Raw genomic sequence first — 21,574 nt, forward strand, 5'->3', positions numbered from 1 at the left:
TTGAGTAAGGTCATGTCAAGAACCTGTGTTTGACTGGTTGTTGTTGTCTGTTATGCATTCAACACAGGTAAGAAGAGTATGTTGTGTCCAAATGCTGAAGATGAGCTGTGAGCCAATTCTCAAAGCCGTAATCGTGGCAGTCGAGAATTGGAATAAAATATCCCGAAAAAAAAGATAGAGCCGAAGCTCGTGTTGCTAGAGAGGCATCCTATCTGTTGTCTTGTATCGCATCTCAGGCTGGCGATCATCACGATTACCTCTGGGAAGAAGGGCTGGATACAGTGCTTCTCAACATTATCTTGGATGATTATGACACCGTAGTTGGATCAGGCCCCGTCTTGAATTTTAATTCTCTGAAGCTATTAGTTAAAATGGATTTTCATAGAACATCCAAACGCTCCGTGAGATCATATGTATGGGACGCTCTTAGAGCACTTGCGGCAAATTGTGATAAATACTTCAAACGTGAGAGTATCAACGAGAAATTTCAGCTTAAAGTACTCACATTGTGTTTATGGTACGGTAGTTATTTGTGACAGTATTTTTTGTGTTAGAAACTTATTCAATTTTTTGTTTTGATTCATTTCCATTTGACAGTTTCGCTTTCGACAAGGGCAACAGTGAATCAGCAGCTAGGGTTCTAACGTTTGTGGTGAATTCTAAAAGTAGAGATATTGCATCCATGGAAAGGTTCATACTACCTAAAGTATTTACTGAAAGAATTTCGCTTGAAAAGTCACTGGAGACTCTAAAAAACAAAGTGCGTGGAAACAGAGTTCCAGCGACCTTGATACTGTGTTGAGCTTGTTGAATTTGGCTTGTCAATCTTGCTATCAAGAACCCATCATCCAACAAGAAGTTGTTACAACTTTGAAGTCCTTCATATGCTGGTGGCTAAAGATTCCCGTTCGTATTAAAAGGGAAAGCATATCACCCCATTTGCAGTTCTACATTGGGGAGCGTTTCTGTTGCTTGCACAGCACAGAAGAGTGAGAAGGGGAAGACACGTGTTTGGTTTTTAGTTTCTGGACCCTAGCGGAATTGCTGCCCAATACCACCCAGGTAAATTCTTGTGAGGATCCGATAGTGTATGAGCTCCAGGAGGTTTGTGTTGACAGTAAGCTTTGTTCGGGCTCAAGGTGGTACGCCGCCTGCATATTAAGCTATTTTGGGTTTGGATCACCTGACATAATGGGAAGGAGAAAATGCAGAAAATTAGAATACCTGCTGCAATTGGGAAACAAAGGAGTACCAAAATGGGGAACTCCAATGCCAAGATTCGATCTTGCTTTTCTGCCAGCCGAGCTTGATTCGCAGTAAGTGTCTTTTATTTCTCGGACAATATCTATATGTTAAACATACTACTGAATTGGAATGTAATTATTACATACATGAAACATTTGAATTCATTTTGCTATAATATGTGTATCTCCTTCGTATTCCATTATCAGGAAGATTGTCGTGAAATCCAAAAGGACAAAAAGTGGAAGCTGGAATTGCGAGAGCTGCAGCAAATCAATTCCGCATTTGCATGTGCCCAAAGATGTCCTAAAGTTGAGCAGCGATTACTTCGATAATTTTTTTGGATCTTGCATGAAAGACAGGTACTCTTAATTACTTGAGGCACTTAATCTTGAGCAAATATTTCTTAGAGATTCATACCTAATGTTTATCGCAGCTGCCGAAAGACTTCAAAGGCTTCTGTAAGTTGGGAGACATTAGAAAAAATTGGCCCTTGGTTGTATTTGGAACCGTTGTCGGCACCCAACTTAGGATGTTTGTGTGCTAACATGGATCCAGCTGAAAAACTTAAAGAAGTTGGTGTATATTTATAGCTTTATGGCTTGGCTCACTACTGGGGCAGCGAAGATCTCTATGAAGAAAGCCATTGGATAGTTGTCGCTTGTTTGGGATTTTACAGAAATATGCCAGCAGAAATAATTAAAAATCGCGGATGATTTGAACTTAAAGGACTTGGTGCAATTGGCGGCTGATTATTTGGCCCCCAGGTATCATCAGCTGATGAATTCGGGCGAGATTGACGCTCTGGACGCGGATCTTGTTGAGAAGGTTCGTATAGCATCCGAGCATTTAATTCCTGAAGCTATGAATGATCAGTCAAGTTCATCTTCATCATCGGAACGCTCGAGGTATAAAGGCACTATCCAAAAGCCTCGTTAAGGTGTTTCATTCTCCATTCATTCAATGGTTTGGTGATATTTTCATACGCTTGCTTAGAGCACAACTTTTGTTGTGATCGGCTGTAATTGATGGTTCTGTTTCTGCTCCACGTTTATAGACATATGATGTACATCCTTGGAACAAATGTCATTTTATACTGATACAGAGCTACGAATTTTATATTCTTTTTCAATAGTCCAAGTTGGACATATCCACATGATAATATGCATGTATACATATGTGTGATTCATTCATTTTAATAATCATGATGGTTTGCACTGTCTAATTAGAAGAATCCTAATTAATTCCTTCATTATTAATTCAGGCTTTGAAAACTAAAAATATTATTGGATAATGTTGATATAATGACAAATCCAGTCTGATGGTTACAAAATCATTTCCACCAAATCTTACAATTAAAATAATTAGGTTTCATTTCATGATTTGGAGGAACACGATTCTACGGAGACAGTTATACTAAGCATAATAAACTTTTCTTCACTAAAGTCATCCATTCACCGTAACCTTTTACAGGAGCTTACACATTATTAACATCAGCGTATTTTTTATTAAAAATAATTTCCGAAAAAAAAATCTAATAAATTTAAGAAAATAAAAAACCAATATTTTTTCGGTCAAAATATTAACAATGAAAAAATATTAACAATAAAGATTAGTTAAAAGATAATTGATTATTAGTTGGGATTCGAATACTGGTTATTTTAAACCAAGGACGTGGTAAAATTAGTGTCACAAAATCCAAAAAATTGTTGATCAAAAAAAAAAACCTGGATCAGAAAGTAACTCGTCCTCATCTTGGATAAGTTTGATATTAACATCCATGTGAATATTTCGGGATTTGCATTCTAGAAGGCCAGTGTCATCAAGCAATTGTAATGCATAATGTCGTTGACAAAGGTAAATACCTATTGATGATCGAGCCACTTCAAGACCCAAAAAATACTTCAACTCACCCAAGTTTTGAGTTTGAATTGATCATTAAAAAATACCTTGAAAGCCACTGCTTCGGCTTCACCATTAGTGGCAATGACAACATCATCCACATAAACAAGCAATGCCAAGAAAGAACTACCACGAGTTCTGGTAAATAAGGAAGGATCAGCAGCTGATTGAACAAATCCAATGCTAAGAATGGTAGAAGAAAACTTGGAAACCCACTGTCTAGAGGCTTGCTTAAGACCATACAATGATTTTCGAAGTTTACATACAACGTTAGGTGGTAGAAGCTCCCCTTGTCGATGGTAACCTGGGGGAATAGCCATATATACCTCCTCAAGTAAATCCCCATGTAAGAATGCATTATTAACATCCAACTGCATAAGTGACCAACCTCGAATAGCAGCAACAACTAATAGTGTGCGAACAGTCACTAATTTAGCAACTGGAGAAAAAGTCTCGAAAAAATCAATGCCCTCTTGTTGAGTGTAACCTTTGACAACTAAACGTGCCTTGTATCGCTCAAGAGTCCCACCAGCTAAGAAATTTGGCTTTATAAACCCATTTGTAACCCACAACACTTTTACCGGGAGACAAAGATACAATGGACCAAGTACCATTGCGTTCTAAAGCTTGTAACTCATTAGCCATAGCACAACACCATTCAGGGTGAGCAACAGCCTGAGAAAAATTTTGGGGTTCGACTATGGAGGATACACTGTGAACAAAAGCTTTATAAGATGGAGACAACCTTTTATCGTCTAGGACACCATGTAAAGGATGAATAGTAGAGGCAGAACTACCTCCTGAAGCGAGACAATAGTAATCACGCAAATAAGATGGTTTATTGGAAGCTCTATGAGAACGAGTGGTGACAAGAGATATGCTGGAGGAATCAATAGAAGAAAATTGTTTTGGCAAGACACTAGCAAAAAAAAAAAAAATCAAGATCAGGAGACGATGATGAGAGATCCTTAAAATGAAATGACATCTCATGAAACTGAACATCTCTTGAAATGTATATTTCATTTGTATCAAGGTTAAGTAGCTTGTAGGCCTTATAACCCGGAGGATAATCCAAGAAAAAGGATTTGATTGCACGAGGAGAGAACTTGGAACGATAGGTGGATAGAGTGGAACCGTAGCACAAACTCCCAAATGATTTAAGATGTTGATATGCTAGAGATTTTTTATATAAGATTTCAAATGGAGATTTATTCGAAAGAAGAACAGAAGGTGTTCAATTGATTAGATAAATTGACGTAGCAACACAATCAGTCCAATAGACTATCGGAACATGAGACTGAAATAGCAAAGCTCGTGCTACATTAAGAATATGCTGATGTTTTCGTTCCACAACTGAGTTTTGTTGCAGACGCTCAACACAAGAGTGATATGAAATAATGCCTTCAGATTTGAAGAAATCAAAAAAATTCAATTCAGGAGCATTATCAGACCGCACATATTTAATTTTCACTCCAAACTGTGTGGAAATAATCTTGCAGAATGTGGAAAAAATAGTTAACACATCAGACTTAGCTTTCAAAAAATAAATCCAAGTAAATCACGAATGATCATCCACAATCGTAAGGAAATATTTATGTCCTTCAATACTCAATTGATTGAATGGTCCCCAAATATCAATGTGTATTAATTCGAACGAAACATCACAGATTGAATTATGTGATATGAAAGGTAAATGTTTTTGCTTTGCTAAGTGACAAAATGAACAATCTATCAGGCTTGTATGACTCTTGGGATCAAAAGAGACATTACATGTCATTGGAGACAAGTTGGATGCGTGGAGAACATAAAGATTGCCAACCCGCTTACCCGTCCCAATCATCATGGTTCGATTGTGATCCTGAATGTAACATGAATCAGACATGAACAAGACAGAGCAAGAGAGTTGTTTAGTTAAGGAGCTGACTGAAAGTAGATTAAAATGAAACTGAGGTACACACAATACATTTTTTAAAATAAAATTGTGTGATAGAAAAACATAACCAACATGTGTGGAATATGCGACAGATTTATTTGGGAGGGTGACAATAGAAGAGGTAGGCTTGCATGTGTGAAAAGATAAAGTGATGAACAAATATGATGAGTAGCACCAGTGTCTAAGATCCAATCAGTGGATGAAAAAGCACAGGGAGAAAGATGAGAGATACCACTAAAGCAAGACACTAATGGTTCAGGTTGTTGTTGTTTGTCCTGTGGTGTTCCATGCTCAAGCTGGAGTTTAGAGCTCAAGAAGGCAATTAGTTGTTTGCAGTGTGCCGGACTCAAAGATTCACCATAAATCTGTTCAACTGAACCTGAAAGAACAACTTTAGCATGATTCACATGAGCTCGATTATCATTCGGGACACTATTCTGAAAATTTCCCCGATGACTCTGAAAATTGCCTTGATGACACTTATATTTAGGATGTCCCGGAGGATATCCATGCAATTTATAACATTTGTCAATTGTATGTCCTGGAAAGTGACAGTGAGCACAAGGAGGTAGGGGTGGGCAAGCGGATCGGTTATTTCGGGTACCGACCCGACCCAAACCCGATCGAACGCATTTTTGGGTAATTCGTGTTTTAAATCGGGTTCAGGTACTACCCGAACCCGACTAAAATTAATTTGGGTCGGTTTCGGGTAGTGAGATGGTACCCGAAAAACCCAATCGGGTACCCGACTACCCGATTTATTTATTTATTATTTAAAATATATATAAGTTATATGGGCTATTATTGGTTTGAAGTTTGGGATTGGATAATCGAGAAGCCCATTAATGTTTAATGTAAAATATGTTGCAAATTGGTGAGCCCTAGGAAGTGAAACTTGGAGACGGAGCCGCAGTCGTCGCTCTTGTTCTTCAGAATTCCTCAAGGTTGGACACTTGTTCGAGATTGTAAAAGAGTAGAGAACATCGATTCAATCGCAAAATTGGATACTTGTTCGACTGTTCGAGACTTCTAAAGTTTGAGTTCCGTTCTGTATTTCTGCTCAACTTCAATCGGAATTTTCAGATAATTTTTTTATTTTTTATTTTTCTCTTTTAAGTTTTAACCATGTATTGGGTTCGAGTTCCTTTAATCCATTCTACAATTCTGCTCACTTATTTAATTGCCTATGCAAGCTAACGTTTTTTTAACAAAAAAATTGTGGACGTACAGATTAATTAGATTAATTAATTTCCATACACTCTTTTAATAATTTCAGCATACGGCCAAATGTGATTGTGATTTATGACAATGATATTTTTTTATAAATGTTCAGCATACGGCCAAATGTGATTATGATATTTTTATGAAAATGCATTTGGGTTGTTGACTTGCTAATACTCACACGCCTGTTTAAAGAATTGTAGTTCGTATCCATTTCTTCATTTTTTTTAAACAGGTAACCCGAACCCGACCTAGTCGGGTACCCGAACCGAATAACCCGAAACCCAAAAAACCCGACCCACCCCTACAAGGAGGCATGTCACTATTATTCCATTTCCCTGATGAATAATGGCGCACAGCAGCTGCACTAGCAGAGGAAGTGAGTGTGAGAGTTCGATCCTGAAGAGCACTCGAAACTCCATTAGTAATAAAATGTTGTCGTTCTTCTTGTATCACCAGAGAAAATATTTTCGAAATTGGAGGAGTATGATCCATCATGAGAATTTGAGCCCTAATCTGAGAATAGGAATCATTTAAACCCATGAGAAAATGTATCACACATTTCTGATTCTGATAATCAACCCACTCCTTCATCGAACCACACTTGCAAACAGAAATCTGTTGAAAATCTTTCAATTCATCCCATAATATCCTTAATCGTGTGTAGTAAGCACTAATATCCATAGATCTTTGCTGTAGAGCACTCAAAGTCTTTTTAATTTGAAAAATGCGAGGTGCATTACTTTCATGAAAACGATCACATAGATCGATCCATATATCTTTTGCAGTGGAGAGATACATTAGGCTATCGGCAATTTCACGGCTAACCGAGTTGAGAATCCAAGATATTACCATGCTATTGCAGCGAAGCCATGGACCGTAAAGAATATCTTCAATCGGTGGTTGCAAAATCTGTCCATCTATGAATCCAAGCTTATTTTTGGCAGTAAGCGCCATCGACATTGCTCGATTCCATGTGTTGTAATTAGATCCAGTGAGTGAATGAGTAACAAGAGTTAAACCAGTATCCTCAAAAGGCATTCTTCCCTGGAGATTGTTGAAACCTTGCGCAACATTTGAATTCGAAGCAATTGGTGCTTGATTTCCTCTCGCCATTGCAACAGATCGGAGAGAATCAGATATGCAACCACTATATTTTCTCTGAAGCCATATTAGAAGTGAAGATTGAAGAACAACGAAATCATCTCTTTATTAATCTCGCAAAATGAATGTTCTCGAATACAAAAGTAAACGCCTAGAGTATTTATACAAATAAGCAAGAAGCTTAAAAGAGAAATGCGACATAAGAGAAATAGAAGAAAACGTGTTTTCATTTTCTATGTTTTAATAGTCGAAACCAATATTTTTATTAATCATTAAAAAAATAAAATGATGGTTGATATTATTATTATTATTATTATTATTATTATTATTAATTAACCAAACATTAAAAGGAGGAGTAATATAATTTAATCGATGCTATAAAAAAAGATACGAATATAATATAATCGGAAATTTGATAACATGTTCTAGAATTTTTCGATAGCTTGTTAAATCAATGGACTGAAAAATTGATTTAGAATTGGCGGCAAATTCCTTTCGTAACTACGGAGCTCGTCCATTCAATCTAAGGCAGACCGGATATGCCATGCGACCTCCGAAGGCGAAGCGGAGAATAGCAGAAGAACGGCGGCGAAGAGCAGAATAACGACTAATAACAGAGGAATTACAAAGAACAGAGGCTCGCGATCAACTCTACCGCATTATCGCGTAACATTTCATTTTTCAAGTTCGTTAATATTTAGGTTATTAGAATGGAACGTTTTTTTGAGAAATATTAAGTTTCCGACGTTGAGTTCATCGCCAATCATAGTTATTATGAATTCACCGGGATATTTTAGAATCACAAATACAAACTCAATGATTCCTTGAGTCAATCTTTAAAGAGTACTCTGATCGAACACAATAGAGACACTATCTAATAGATCAATTAAAAAAAAGCAGAAAAAAATACGAACGAAAGACTTTTACATGTATTATAGCTTAGATTAATTTTATTCCTACTATTAGTTGTGTTAACTGAAGATTAGTTAACGATTGTTAGTTCTAACTATAGATTAGTTGAGCAGCTAGTTTGGGCTTCTGTATATAAGCTTTCTCAGTTGACTTTTTGTTTTTGAGATGAACATATTCACATTTATGAATTTTCTCTTCCAGCCGCAAACCAAGCCAGAGCACCTTTCCCTTTTGGTGACTTATTACTACTGCATGTTGCACCAGTCAAAGTCAAGCCCAAAGAAAAATAGCTCTCATTGTCCAGAAGGGATGCCCCAAACTTTCTATATAATGAGAAAAAATCAGTTTAACGGTTGTGATTTTTTTTTTCTACTGCAGAGAAAAGGAAACCGCACAACCAGAAGAGGTACTTCTTTGAATTCATGCCTATATTTATTGCGGCAAAAGTTGGCCTAGGCCAGAAATGGACCCAAAATGATCAGAAATGGTCCAGAGGGTCAGGTGGAACGGACGCAACATCCTAGGATCGGACGCAACGTTCGTGCCAGCTAGAATGTGTCATTGCTTACGCACATGATGTGACGTTCGGACGCAACGTTCGTCGAACGGATGCAACGATGGAGGAACAGACGTTCCGTTCGATGTCTATAAATAGAGGTGCCGAGATTCATTTCCAGGCACACCATTCACCTCTCTTCTCTCGATTCCTTAGCCTTCCAGCTTAGATCTAGGGCATTCTAGGCGTCCCGTTGGGAATCCAAAAGTGGCATAGCGGTCCAGACGTCGTAGCGGAGCTGTGGCCTAGTTTTGAGACAATCGACAGCAAATGACTGACGACGAACGAAGGTATAGCTTTTGATTCCTAAAAATATTTAGGAGTATGCAATAGCTTAGTTAAGGATTTTAGAGCACTATAATGATATTAGTATCATTTCGCAGTGTAGTGCGGACTGTAGACGTGGACTTAGAGCTGGTAGAGCTTGCCTAGTACTTGAGGTACGAAAGTACTGTTCGAGATATTCTGACTGAGTATGCATGTATTATGTGACTGCATGATTTATATGACATGATTTTATGCTACATACATTTGCATCTTGAGCTATCTCTTTTGAGATGTCTGTTAGTAGGGTTTTACCATATCCTGTTAGTGGATGGACTTCCATCGAATTGGGTCTGGCGTATCCACTGGTATTTCGGCATGTGAATCACCTCCTGAAGCGACGGCACAGCGTGCTACATATCAGGGCTCGGTCTGTCTTTATTATCTGATTCTTGACCTCTAGTCAGTAGGCGGTACACTTGCATTCATGTTTACTCATACTCTCGTGCTGAGCGTTTTATGCTCACGTCTCGTACTCTGTGTTTCTGGATACCCTATTTCATTGGGGCAGGTTTGCGATTGGATGAGGCGGGTGGATCCAAGAGGGGCTAGACAGTGGTTGGCCAGCTGGAGCTTCGCCTAGGATTTTATTCTGTTGTTATTGGGTTTATACACTCTTCGATTTGGTTGTATAACTATTTGGGTATTTACAGATTCCTTTCCTTTGGATTGTTTATTGATTATTGTTTCCGCAGCTCAATTCTGGTTTACTGTTTGATTAAATTAATTATATGTCTAAGTTCTGTTTAACAGGTGATCTCGATAAGGGTCACTACAGCAAATTTTATGGCACAATCTGATATTTCAGACATATCTTTCATATAAACTCGAAAAGGAGTTATTCTTGATCCCATGAAAAGTCAAGACAAATGACTACAACTTTCATGTTCATCACTTTGCTCAAATTTTAGCGATCACACACAGATTTCCTATATCCGAAGATGTAAGTGATCAAGTTTATATATATATGTGTGTCTGTGTGACACAGTTACGAAAGTTGGATCTTATGGTATACGGTATATTGGAGAAAGGTATACTACCTATAAGTCATCACATTGAAAAGGTTATTTAAATTTTATTTGGTAGGATATGAAATGTAAGTTATAATATGTAACCTTGAATTTAAAAAATAAAAAACAAAATAAAGTTAACAAGTATTACTGTAATATTAATGATTTCAGAATTATTATCTGGCGGTCGAACCCAAGTGCCAACAGCGCAAAATGTAGAATTAAAAATACACCATTGATGTCCCTTAGTGATGCGATGCCACGTTCAAGTTATGCCGCAAGAACTTTTTTTTGCTGGAATTGCTCATTCTCTATTGCTTATCCAACTATGATAGCCTAAATACCTGAAACAAATGCATTGAAGTGTATCGAGATGCTCGCAAAAACGCCCTTTCGACGGCCAAGCCAGGTATATGGGTGTAAAAAAAACATGGTATACGAGAGGGGCGAAGTCTTCGCTTACGAATGAGAATATCAGATCCACATAGGTATGATTCTCGACTCCCTATATCTTCGCATGCGGCATGTATTCTCTTCTCAGCCTAGGCCTATGGTATACTCGGATTCCCCTGTTCCTTTGAGATATTCCCTGCTTTCTTGGAATCATATTCAATAGGTCTTCATAGGCTCAAAACCGTGCAAGCGTGTGTTAAGCGTCAACAGCGACTTATGTTTGTACCAAACTTTGGTCCTCTGCAGAGTCATTGACAATGTAGCCTTGTCCCGCTTAGCGTATGGTTGTATAATGATGATTACCAACAGAGATGTTTAATTTAGTGACTTGGTCATCTGAGATGGCAACAAGTTCAGTACATCAAAGAGCAAGAATGGAGAAGGCATCCTGCGGATTAGTGATACAGCACTCGCTTTGCATGCGAGGGGTACGATTCTCTCCTTGGGGAAAAAGAAAAAAGGAATTGAGAAGGCTTCTGATCAAAATGACCACCAGAATTCCCCAATTGCAAGACGGAAAAAGTCTATAAGCACCAATCGACATGGACAACTTCAAAGAGCACACATATTAAGGAATAAATAAATGCAGTCTTCTTGAATCAACTCACTAAGTATTACATGTTACTGAATAGCGTTACACTGCATGAAAGCATCAATGGGCACAGCTATTACAGCTGGATCAACTTTTTAGAACAGTAGGTACCTATAAGAAACCACCCAACAATGACTAAAAAGAAGATGGCCAAATAAGTGAGGAATGTTGCTCCTCCAAAGACAAGCCCCAGGCCAACGACTAAGAGGAAAGGCAAATAAGTTCTCATGATAGCAGTTTTACTCACCCATTGCCCCTTGAGGAAAATAAGAATAGCCAAGTTTACTATGTTCCAACCGCCAGCCTGAAACTTCAACCTATTCAGACAATTGGCTACAAATGAATGGCAGTTGCAGGTGAAAAGGTTGTAGGAATGATGCTGGTACTCTTGTGTGCTCTTGCGTAGCGCATCGTCCCACACCAGAATGTCACTTCTGCCTCCATTTTCCTTTGCTTCATCTTCACTGTCATGCCCCGAGGAATTGATAAAAGCGAAACACTGTGAACAGATTCAGGACCACAATTACAGCTTTGCATTAATAAGTTATTCCCGGAACTTGGTCATCTGAACAATTCAAGAATCAGGATATATTTTCCCTACATTTATCAATTTTTATTAAATTCAAGTCATCTTAGTTACTACATAAGTGCGAGAAAAACCCAAAAGATTAGTCTATCATGTAAGAACCGTAATCCAAATTAGAATCAAATTTATCCATAATCACATTATCAGTAGCCACTGCCCTTTGCCGTCTCTCTCACCTAATCTATTCACACAGTCAGCACTATAGTTTAAGTTTGGATATAAACCTTCTAGAAAAATTTTAAGCCTAGGAGTTTCAAACATACTAGTCCAAAATTCAAATGATATGTTTTAAAGGATTAGAATGAATGAACTGAAAGAAAGGGTTCTACAATCTATGATCAGATTTATAATAATAAACTCGACCTGCTCTTTGTTGAGCTGAATGTAACGTGTCGGTGATCCAAAGGTAAAATTGTCGACACAAACGAAATTTGGCCCAGCAAAATCCAAAATAACACCATCCTCCCTACATATCCCAATGTGGCCAATGCATGGGAAAAGACAAGACAACACAGGAAGAGGCGACCACACAATGCAGCACGGGTAGCGGCTAATTTTCGGATCGATCTGCATTGAATCGCCAGGGTTTTCTTCAATCATCAAGCTGTGATCGGGTTCCCCATTTGATCTCATCGCATAAACTGCAAAATGCTATAAATTTCCCCTTAAAAGGCGTGAAAAAACATTTCCAATCTAATCGGGAACAGTTAAAAAAAACCTGAAAACCTCAACTTGATAGATGTTCAAGAACGTAAATCAACACAGACAATTCACAAAACAAATCGCGTGGAACACTCTTTTGCTCTACAGATGCAATAGAAGCATCGTACAATATAAACCCTAGACTTGATTGTGATTGAAATCATGGGGGAAAATTTGGGAATTTCCTTAGCGGAGACATGCGTACCTCGGGACGGCGGAAGCTGAATACACGGAGCGATGAAGAAGACGCCGGCTCAGCTGGAACGGGCAGGGTAACGGTCCAATGAATGCGAGAATGTTAAAAGGACGTGCCCAATTCTTAGGGTTGACTCAACCAGATCAGTTGTTTTCCGTTGAGCCAAGCTAGTCCCAAAAAATATTGATAAATTTGATATTGAGCAATACTATATGTACAACCAAATTTATACAATAATTTTTATATCACAAAAAATTCAATACAAAATTTTAATTTATCAAATCTTACGATACATTAAATGCAAAATCTCACGATATTATATCAAAATCTCACGAGATAATAGCAAAATATCACGACATAATTATTATAAATATCGTTGTACGACATATTGGTTGTACCTCTAACATTATTCACAAATATTTATCAAAAGTGTCAGAGCGACTAGGTCATTAATTTTGGTTTGGTACGAATTAGATTGGTTGAATTCAATTATTAGTTTTTTTAAAGAGAAATGAATGACTTGATTATGGTGGATAAAATTAGGCGTATTTGTTTTGGTTATTTGATTTCAATTATTTTGAAAATTGTCTTATTCGGTTTAATATTTTCAATTTTGGACGATCTAGTGATTCTCAGAGCTGTCATAATGGGTTGTCAGGGCGGACCAATCCACAACCCACCAAAATCCATCGATTGACGAGGTGGGGCAAGCTGGGCCGACTCGCCATTTGGGCGAGTTGAAAAATTATCAACCTAACTCGCCATTTGACGGTGCGAGGCGAGTTAACCCGCCAAATTTTAGTTATATTTGGCGGTAGGGATGCGAATGAGTTGATCGTGTTCGATTCGAACTCGACTCGTATTTTTTCTACTCGAGCTCGATCGAGTGAATAATTTTATACTTGAGCTCGAGTCGTGTATATTTCGAGCTAATCGAGCTCGAAAGATAAACATATATATAAATAAATATATATTATATTTATATATTATTTTTATTATATATATATTATATTTATATATTATTTTTATTATATATATATTATATTTATATATTTTTTATATTATTTTTATTATATTTATATTTATATATTATTATTTTTTATAATATAAAAATATATAAATATAATATTATAGTTATATATATTTTTATATTATTTTTATTTATATAATTATATATATCTTATCTAGTAACTCGCGAGCTACTCGAACAGAAATAAATGAAGCATCGATTCAACTGAGCTACTCGAACTTGATTAAACCGAGCTCGAATCGAGCTTTTGACCAAACTACTCACGAATTACTCACGAACGCCATAAAATGTGAAAGTTCTTGATATGTCAATTCAATTGATTTTTTATGAACCACTTGTTTTAAAAAAAAATTCCCCCTGATAAATAATAAAATATCTCGAGAGTTTTCGCTTTTTTGGGAAAGGAACTTTGACCTAAAAATATAGCACACTTGAAATGTCGCTACGTGACTTGTATTTTGTGGGACATGAGACAACCAAATATATTATTTTCATATGTACAACCAAATTCATTGGTGAAATAGTGACCAGGGGATAATTTTTTTAAAAAAATCATCAACACGTAACAATCTGTTAATTTCGTTAATAACAATGGGTTTGGTAATCGGGACTTAGTGATACAAGTCATTCGTGATAAATAATAATAATTATTATAATTCACAATCTTATCAAGTTGAATCTGCTCAAAATGAATATGTCCCAGCGGACACATATATCTCGACTACGCCACTAAAGAATAATACAAGTGTCAATTTCACGTACGAAGCTCGTGATTGTCCATTGGCTTGTCTTTGGGAGACGGCACCTTCTAAAGTTCACACATTCGTACAAATACAATTGACATGGAAATAATGGATTTATCAACGACTTTTGACTACCAAAAGTCTTGCAAGTCTTCTCTCGAAACGAAAGGAGAACAAGTATACGCACACATATATCTTGACTAAAAACCCGAAAAATACATTTAATTGAGTCGATAACTCGCTTTAAATTTGAAATATCTGTTAAATGAATAGAGTCGGTGTCTAACTCATTTTTTGTAAATAAATTAGATAATCTCATACTCGTGATAATATCAATGTTCAATATGAAAAATGCATGATTTCTATCTCCACTTGTCGATAATATCCCAAATTTATCCGTGCCCTAGAAAACGTGCCAAACTAAATTACCTAAATTATAAAATGGAAAAGTGTAATTTGGTCATGTGAAAAGATTGCGTCCCAACTTTTAAGCCTCAGTACAACAAAACCAACCAACTAAATACAAAATCATTTTTAACATAAACAATATATATCTTTTACATAAAAATTACTTATATAATTTTTTCCATAAAAAAGTTTTCTTATACGATTTGTTTTCACATTCAAAATTCAACATAAAATCTCATTTTCGTTGATTGAAATCCAATGAGATCCTTAAAAATCTCCCTCACCCCGGATCACTAGGTGAATGCGTCGAGAAAGTATGGATTATTCTATGCTACACCTGGAGTACTTCTCTCCATGATGTGGTCAAATATCAACCATTGGATCATCAAGACATATGTCAATTTCCATAAAAATATATGGTCTCATGTGATCTAATGATATTGAAATAGGGGGAGAAACACTCCCGGTATAGCATAGACTAACCCAGAAAGTATGAACTTTATGTTCCTAAATATTTGCGCACAAAATAAAAATCTCTTCCATTTATAAACAAAGAAACAATTTTTATTTTCTTTTTTCATTTTTATTATTATTATTATTAAACTTGACTTGCAAGGAAGTAGCAGTGTATAAGTGTGTTTTCCGTCTCGCGGAAGGCCCGAGGAAGTTTTCAAACAATTTCGTTGAACGAGTTTTTGAAAAAATACTCTGTTCTTCCTAGCAATTTAAAAGCCGATTTTCATAATCTCCAACCGGAAAGTGTTCTTGATTTTTGTTCATTCTGTGCGTATTTTCTACGTGTAAGTGATCGCAGTTAGTAACTCCCTATTTTGAAACGGGGGCTTCGATTTTTTATTTTTCGGTTTCTTTTTTATCGTTTGTGTGTATGCGTCAATGTGTTCTCTTTGATCTCTAAATTAGATTTAGAATTTCTTGATCGCTCTGGATCGCTTTTGAAATGTTGGTGTTCCTGTTTTGTTGGTAATTGGCGCTGATGATTCTGATGGTATTTTTTTTTTTTTGGGGGAAAATTGTTCTATTTTTGTTTGTCGATGGAAGAAAACTCATGATCGAGGATTGGTAGACTTTTATTGGGTTTTCTTTTGATTCTACGGAAGTTTATTGTTATCATGCATTATGGTGCTGTAATTCTATTTCTTTTGTTTATATATGCTCTCGCATAATAAATTTTCTGTGTTTGGATTGAATTTATGTTTCATTTTCGCTTGAATTCTGTCCCAATTTTATAATTAACGGGATTATATTCTTGATTCGAAGTTCAGAACACCATTAGTATACGAAATTTCTTAATTGACTGCTCTACCTTGTATTGGCAGGGCAAAATCTAAGCAACTGTGTTCATGAACAGCAATTCAAGAATCATGAATTCACTAAAAGAAACTGAGGAGGGTGTGGACGATATGCTCATTTGGGATGACTGGTACTTTGTTGTATCAGAAGAAGCCGAGCCAGAAGGAAAGTTGGTAGAGGCAAAAGAAGAGGAAGACGAACACGAAGACGAAGAGATGAAAGAGGAGGAGGATGTGGAAGACGAAGAAGAAAACGAGGACGACAAAGATGGGGAAGAGATGGAAGACGAGGAGAACGAAGAAGAAGATTTATTAGAAGAAACCAAAATGGGCTCCTCAAGCATGGATCGAAAACACCCTCACGAGGTTTGTTTCATCTTCCTTTCAACTTTTTAGTAAATTTTGGATGTGATTGAATTATGCTTCTTCTCTCAAATGGATATTCTTCTATTTCTTGAATTTCAAGCATGATCCAAATCTTCAATGTATATATATATATGGACGCCGATCTTTCAGGAGTGATTTGGCTCAAAAGTGGGATGTTTCGAGCTCATCTCTATTTGTTTTTTAAACGTTGGCTAGTTTTGTATAATTGTGATTTTGGATTAACGATGCCCCTACTATTTGAATAGTTGCCAGGCAAATCATGATGAAGCTTTAGTTTCTCTATGGTTTTAAAGACTTGACCGTTTTAACCATGGGTTTTTATACAACAACAATTATTGATCTTAGTATCAGTGCCAATGTCAAGTATTAGATTCCCTAATTTACAAATTTAGCTTTTGGTATATCAGCAAATACGAGCTAATTTGATATATTCGTCAATCTGGATTGCAGTTTAGACGTTTCCTATTTTCTCCACTTCTCAAGAAGAAAGCAAGCAAGGACGACATCAAAATTCTTGTAAAAGACTATGTTCTCCCTTTCCTTCCAGCAAAAAGCCTCGTCAGATTCAGGGCTGTATCAACTGAGTGGAATCAATGGATTCGAAGTCCCTTTTTAGCCCATCAGCAAAGTTACTCATTCCAAGAATTATCCGGTTACTTTTATCAACAGAGGGAAGAAAATATTGAGTTTTTAACCATGAATCGTTGTGCATATGGAGTTCCTAAACCATCCCTCAGTTTCTTGCCTGAATCTGTGACCATTAAAAGCTCCTCTAACGGCTTGCTACTCTGCCAAGATCAAAATGGCAATAACACTTACTACATCTGCAATCCTGTAAACAAAAAGTGGAAAAAACTTCCTCGGCCTCGCTATTATCACATATATGAAACAGCAATTGTGCTTGCCTTTGAACCAGCTGTACTCAACATGGATGCTAGTTATCAGTTGATCTGCCCAGTGACCTTTGTTGATCAACCAATGATATGCTTTGAAGTATACTCCTCTGAAACAAGATCCTGGACTGAATCAACCACAATTTGTCTAGAGTTGGAGGCAAATACGACTCTAAGAGACATCGGATTCTATATTAAAGGAACCGCGTATTGGGAAACATCCTCAAGAAAAGTGCTGGCTTTTAATCCAACAAATGCAATTCACGAGATTATCTCACTACCGAATCGTTGTCCACATGGAGGAATCTTGACAGAGATGAATGAGGAGCTATGCTACATTGGGATTTCTAGTATCAATGGGAATGACTACTTTGTTGAGATCTATGGGGGACTGTATTTGAATTTGAAGTGCAAAATGAAACTGCGTCTTCAAATGGCATTGAATGAATATCGAGTTCTCCCGTGTCTAAACGGAAATATCGTGATGATTCTTAATGGGTGTGCTATACACTCTTATAGCTTGAAGGATGAAAAACTCGAATTGATAGACTGGAGTGCTGGAAGGTCTGCGGGAACGTATCTGCCTTACGTAAATAGTCTAGTTTCTGTGGGTTAGGACTTCTATTTTCTGCTTTCCTTGTATTGTGGCAGGGATCCAATAGAAGCTGAGAACTTGTTATTGTGTGGTGGCATGTACAGTGTCTAAATAATACTGTTCAGTACTTTTGGCTTGTGGTTAGATTTTTTGTATTGGTTTTCTTGGTTTGAGCTAAAACAGGAGATGCGTTTATTACATTGTTGTAATCTTCTAGTCTCTGGAACTCGTATGTGAAAGTTCTTCTTCCCTTCTTTTGTTCGAAATCCAGAACTTTGGTTTCTCTATTTTAATCCTAACTCTGGTTTTAATGCACAACACTGATAATAAATGAATTCTGAGATTTACGAGAGATACTCAACTGCTATTAGAACCAAGTATGATAACGTACCACAAAACAACAAACAATAATCAACGTAGACAAGAAATGACACACAACTCCATGTTATTCTCTCTCGTCGCAACTGAAAACATTGTACACTTACTGTACCATAAATATTTTTTTGTCAATCACGTAGGAAAATTCAACAATAACAAAAGCAAAGCCCCTTTATTTTTCAAACACTGCCAAAATTAGTAAATGAAAATCATCAAAACACGCCCCAAAAAAACAAATGGTCATCAAAATACATCCTTTTAAATTGTGCAAGAGAATTAGTGGGCTGATGGAGAATGCTTACCACACTCCCAACCCCAACAATTGCCCCGGCCCCAACCGCCACCCCATCCTCCACCCCCACCACCGCCTCCTCCACCGCCGCCACCCCATCCATGGCCTCCACCTCCACCTCCGCCCCCGCCACCTCCATTACCCTTGCCTGCCCCGCCACCACCCCCACCATTTCCGCCTCCTCCACCGCCGCCACCTCCATTACCCTTGCCTCCGCCGCCACCACCCCCACCATTCCCGCCTCCGCCTCCGCCTCCACCCCCACCATTTCCGCCTCCTCCACCGCCGCCACCATTCCCACCTCCGCTTCCTCTGCCTCCCCCGCCACCACCACCACCACCATTTCCGCCACCTCCACCGCCGCCGCCATTCCCACCTCCGCCTCCTCCACCACCTCTGCCTCCCCCGCCACCACCCCCGCCATTTCCGCCTCCTCCACCGCCGCCACCGCCCCCGCCGTTTCCACCTCCTCCTCCTCCTCCGCCACCTCCATTACCTCTGCCTACCCACCCTCTGCCCCCACCTGCATGCCTTCTCTTAATCGTTCTTCGTTCTCCCGGAACACTCCCCTATCCCCCCACCCCTCCCCCACCAGCACCACCGCTTCCACCCCCGCCAGGCCCATCCCCACCAGCTCCTCCGCTGTCCTTTCTCACGCCATTATGAGGTGAAATCGTTGTGTTTGCGAGCCCAACATTATCAATTGAACCGTGTCCATGCAACAAGTTTCTAGTCGAAGCAACGCCATGAACGTCATCATCTTGGGCAATGGTCTCAAAAATCAAGAAAGGACTCCACAAAATGAAAATGACAAGATATTGAAACAAACCCATATATTTTTTTTTTGGACAATACCTGTTCATGCATATATATAATATCGAATTGTGCATATATTGAATAACATATAGACGGGCAATACTCCCACCCTAACAGCTCAAAAAAATCACTAACATGCATAGATATATATAGCTGCAAAAATGATGGATTTGATCTCGACAAGAATTGGTAGCTTGAGTGTGAATATTTGTCCCCACTGCACGTTCTAGCTTGTTCTAGTTAATAGATAACCTACGCATGCCCATTGTTTGGTCCGAGACTAATATTTGCAGCCTAAGGAAACTAATATTTGACAAAAATATACCTACGCGTAGATGAGATTAGCGATTGAGCACATACGATATATGTATATTAAATAAAATTATACAAATAAAAAAAATAAAATTATACAAATAAAAAATTGAAGAAGAAAAATAATAGAAAAATATCTGGAGTCAGAAAGAAGTATGAATGAGACAGCATAGAGATTGTAATTTTGCTTTTTACCTTTTAAAGAATGTAAATAAATGTGTATTTTTAAAAGGTTGGTTATATAATTTGACATTGGTATTATGTTGACGGACTAACAGTAATACAGATACTTCAAGTTTTATACATAGTATATGGAATATTAATACGTTTACACGTGATTAAGAGGTGGGAGAGATGTTGGAGTTAAAAAAAAAACACTATAATCTATGAAGCCATCTTATTATTTGATTATAATTAATTTATCCATTTTTTTCCGAGGAGTTAATCAAACTAATTTAATTTAACACATATTTTAAGTAAATTAAGGAAACAGACCGATTAAATTGCCTTAGAGAATGAGCAAGCTAGCTTGATAAAAGTATATATTTAAAATCTTAATTACGTTGAATAACAAATGAAATAAATTTTAACTTTTTTTATGAAAAACATTAATATTTGAAATGTTTAATCCCTCTAGAAATACACACAGATTAATTAACTTATTTATGAAAAAAAAATTAAAAAAAAGAAATTAATTTGTGCGACCTTACCTTGAAAAATAAGTCAAGGATGTATGCGTAAAAATAATTTGTTGCGAAGAAGTGATACTGAGGAAATAAAATCGAGTTTGCTTTCATGAAATTAATTAATTAATTAATAACTAAAATGATAAATAATTTAAAAGGATTACGATCACTCAAGTTTGATTCCCGCTGGATACGGATATATAGTTTTTCTAATTTGTTTAGGTAGATTTAGAAGCTATTCGACGTAAGTAAGCTTCATGTCCACGTTCAAGTCCTGTATTTACTAATTGTATCCGAATATTTTATTAATAATTATCCGATGCATTTATTTTTCTTACCAAACCTTGAAGCATTATAGGCAATATAACCGGAATATTTTAATATTATATGTTTTAGTTGAATATTTATTTTTTATTTAAAAATATAAGTTTCTAAATAACATTTTTTTTATAAAATAATCATTTTTTTTTTGTTTTTAGAACAAAATCTTGAATTTGAAAAAAAAAAATCGGAAATTTTCTCTCCCTATCCGATTAGATTTTGAATGCTTGGGATCCCAAATATTCGAATCTCGATATGTGTCGGGTACGGGATCGCGAGAAAAAAAATTCTCCATTTCTTTTCAGAACAAAAATTGGATAGGGGGTTACATGAAGGATCCCGACCCCATTCCACCTCTAATTGTACTTGTACTTTAAAAAAAAACACGAATAATAAAAAAAAATATTGAAACATCCTTGAAGCAGACACGAAAAATAGTGTCCGATTCAGATTTTAAATTATATGATTATATAAAAGTGCATTAAAGACAGCCATCAACTTTAAAGTAGATAATCAAGTGTGAATATAATATGCTATGTCTTTGTGCAACATCACTTGTGACATGTAATCCATTTAAGTTTATAGATGTATTTATGATAGAACACCAATTATGTATAGGTGCAATAATTTCTCATCACATGCCTATTAGGTATTTGATATTTCTTCCCTT

General features: G+C 37.0%; 4 protein-coding genes across 5 annotated transcripts; 3 read left to right on the forward strand and 1 right to left on the reverse strand.

The window, feature by feature from the left end:
• Positions 1-371: 371 nt before the first annotated feature.
• On the forward strand, positions 372-2,374 carry LOC140884152 (uncharacterized). Its single transcript, XM_073290821.1, has 4 exons — positions 372-517; positions 598-795; positions 901-1,009; positions 1,942-2,374. The coding sequence occupies exons 1-4, from the start codon at positions 372-374 to the stop codon at positions 2,179-2,181; spliced, it is 693 nt and encodes a 230-aa protein (XP_073146922.1). The 3' UTR covers positions 2,182-2,374.
• Positions 837-1,942, forward strand: LOC140885068 (BTB/POZ domain-containing protein At1g04390-like). Its single transcript, XM_073291984.1, has 3 exons — positions 837-1,316; positions 1,452-1,604; positions 1,679-1,942. Exons 1-3 carry the CDS (start codon positions 1,192-1,194, stop codon positions 1,833-1,835), a joined length of 435 nt encoding a protein of 144 aa, XP_073148085.1. The 5' UTR covers positions 837-1,191; the 3' UTR covers positions 1,836-1,942.
• An 8,851-nt stretch (positions 2,375-11,225) lies between the features above and the next one.
• Positions 11,226-12,895, reverse strand: LOC140883711 (protein RTE1-HOMOLOG). Of its 2 annotated transcripts, none has more exons than XM_073290280.1 (3): positions 12,743-12,895; positions 12,199-12,476; positions 11,226-11,748 (listed from the first exon to the last, which is right to left on the reverse strand). In XM_073290280.1, exons 2-3 carry the CDS (start codon positions 12,466-12,468, stop codon positions 11,326-11,328), a joined length of 693 nt encoding a protein of 230 aa, XP_073146381.1. In that variant the 5' UTR covers positions 12,469-12,476; positions 12,743-12,895; the 3' UTR covers positions 11,226-11,325. The 2 variants fall into 2 exon arrangements, with proteins under 2 accessions (XP_073146381.1, XP_073146382.1); XM_073290281.1 differs by having other exon boundaries at positions 12,199-12,486; positions 12,743-12,893.
• A 2,664-nt stretch (positions 12,896-15,559) lies between these two features.
• LOC140881832 (F-box protein At5g07610-like) lies at positions 15,560-18,365 on the forward strand. Its single transcript, XM_073287438.1, has 3 exons — positions 15,560-15,714; positions 16,252-16,590; positions 17,062-18,365. Exons 2-3 carry the CDS (start codon positions 16,276-16,278, stop codon positions 18,118-18,120), a joined length of 1,374 nt encoding a protein of 457 aa, XP_073143539.1. The 5' UTR covers positions 15,560-15,714; positions 16,252-16,275; the 3' UTR covers positions 18,121-18,365.
• Positions 18,366-21,574: the final 3,209 nt, after the last annotated feature.

This window comes from Henckelia pumila, chromosome 2, assembly GCF_033568475.1.
Source record: "Henckelia pumila isolate YLH828 chromosome 2, ASM3356847v2, whole genome shotgun sequence".
Classification (NCBI taxonomy): Eukaryota; Viridiplantae; Streptophyta; class Magnoliopsida; order Lamiales; family Gesneriaceae; genus Henckelia; species Henckelia pumila.

Excerpts from the sequence above, each read along its gene's own strand:
- LOC140884152 (XM_073290821.1), top strand. The coding sequence starts at position 372 with ATGGATTTTCATAGAACATCCAAACGCTCCGTGAGATCATATGTATGG. Across the intron at positions 518-597 it reads GTACTCACATTGTGTTTATG|TTTCGCTTTCGACAAGGGCA; the intron begins GTACGGTAGTTA and ends TCCATTTGACAG. Across the intron at positions 1,010-1,941 it reads GTGAGAAGGGGAAGACACGT|TTAAAAATCGCGGATGATTT; the intron begins GTTTGGTTTTTA and ends CAGCAGAAATAA.
- LOC140885068 (XM_073291984.1), top strand. The coding sequence starts at position 1,192 with ATGGGAAGGAGAAAATGCAGAAAATTAGAATACCTGCTGCAATTGGGA. Across the intron at positions 1,317-1,451 it reads CCAGCCGAGCTTGATTCGCA|GAAGATTGTCGTGAAATCCA; the intron begins GTAAGTGTCTTT and ends TTCCATTATCAG. Across the intron at positions 1,605-1,678 it reads GGATCTTGCATGAAAGACAG|CTGCCGAAAGACTTCAAAGG; the intron begins GTACTCTTAATT and ends TGTTTATCGCAG.
- LOC140883711 (XM_073290280.1), bottom strand. The coding sequence starts at position 12,468 with ATGAGATCAAATGGGGAACCCGATCACAGCTTGATGATTGAAGAAAAC. Across the intron at positions 11,749-12,198 it reads TTCAGCTCAACAAAGAGCAG|TGTTTCGCTTTTATCAATTC; the intron begins GTCGAGTTTATT and ends ATCTGTTCACAG.
- LOC140881832 (XM_073287438.1), top strand. The coding sequence starts at position 16,276 with ATGAACAGCAATTCAAGAATCATGAATTCACTAAAAGAAACTGAGGAG. Across the intron at positions 16,591-17,061 it reads ATCGAAAACACCCTCACGAG|TTTAGACGTTTCCTATTTTC; the intron begins GTTTGTTTCATC and ends TCTGGATTGCAG.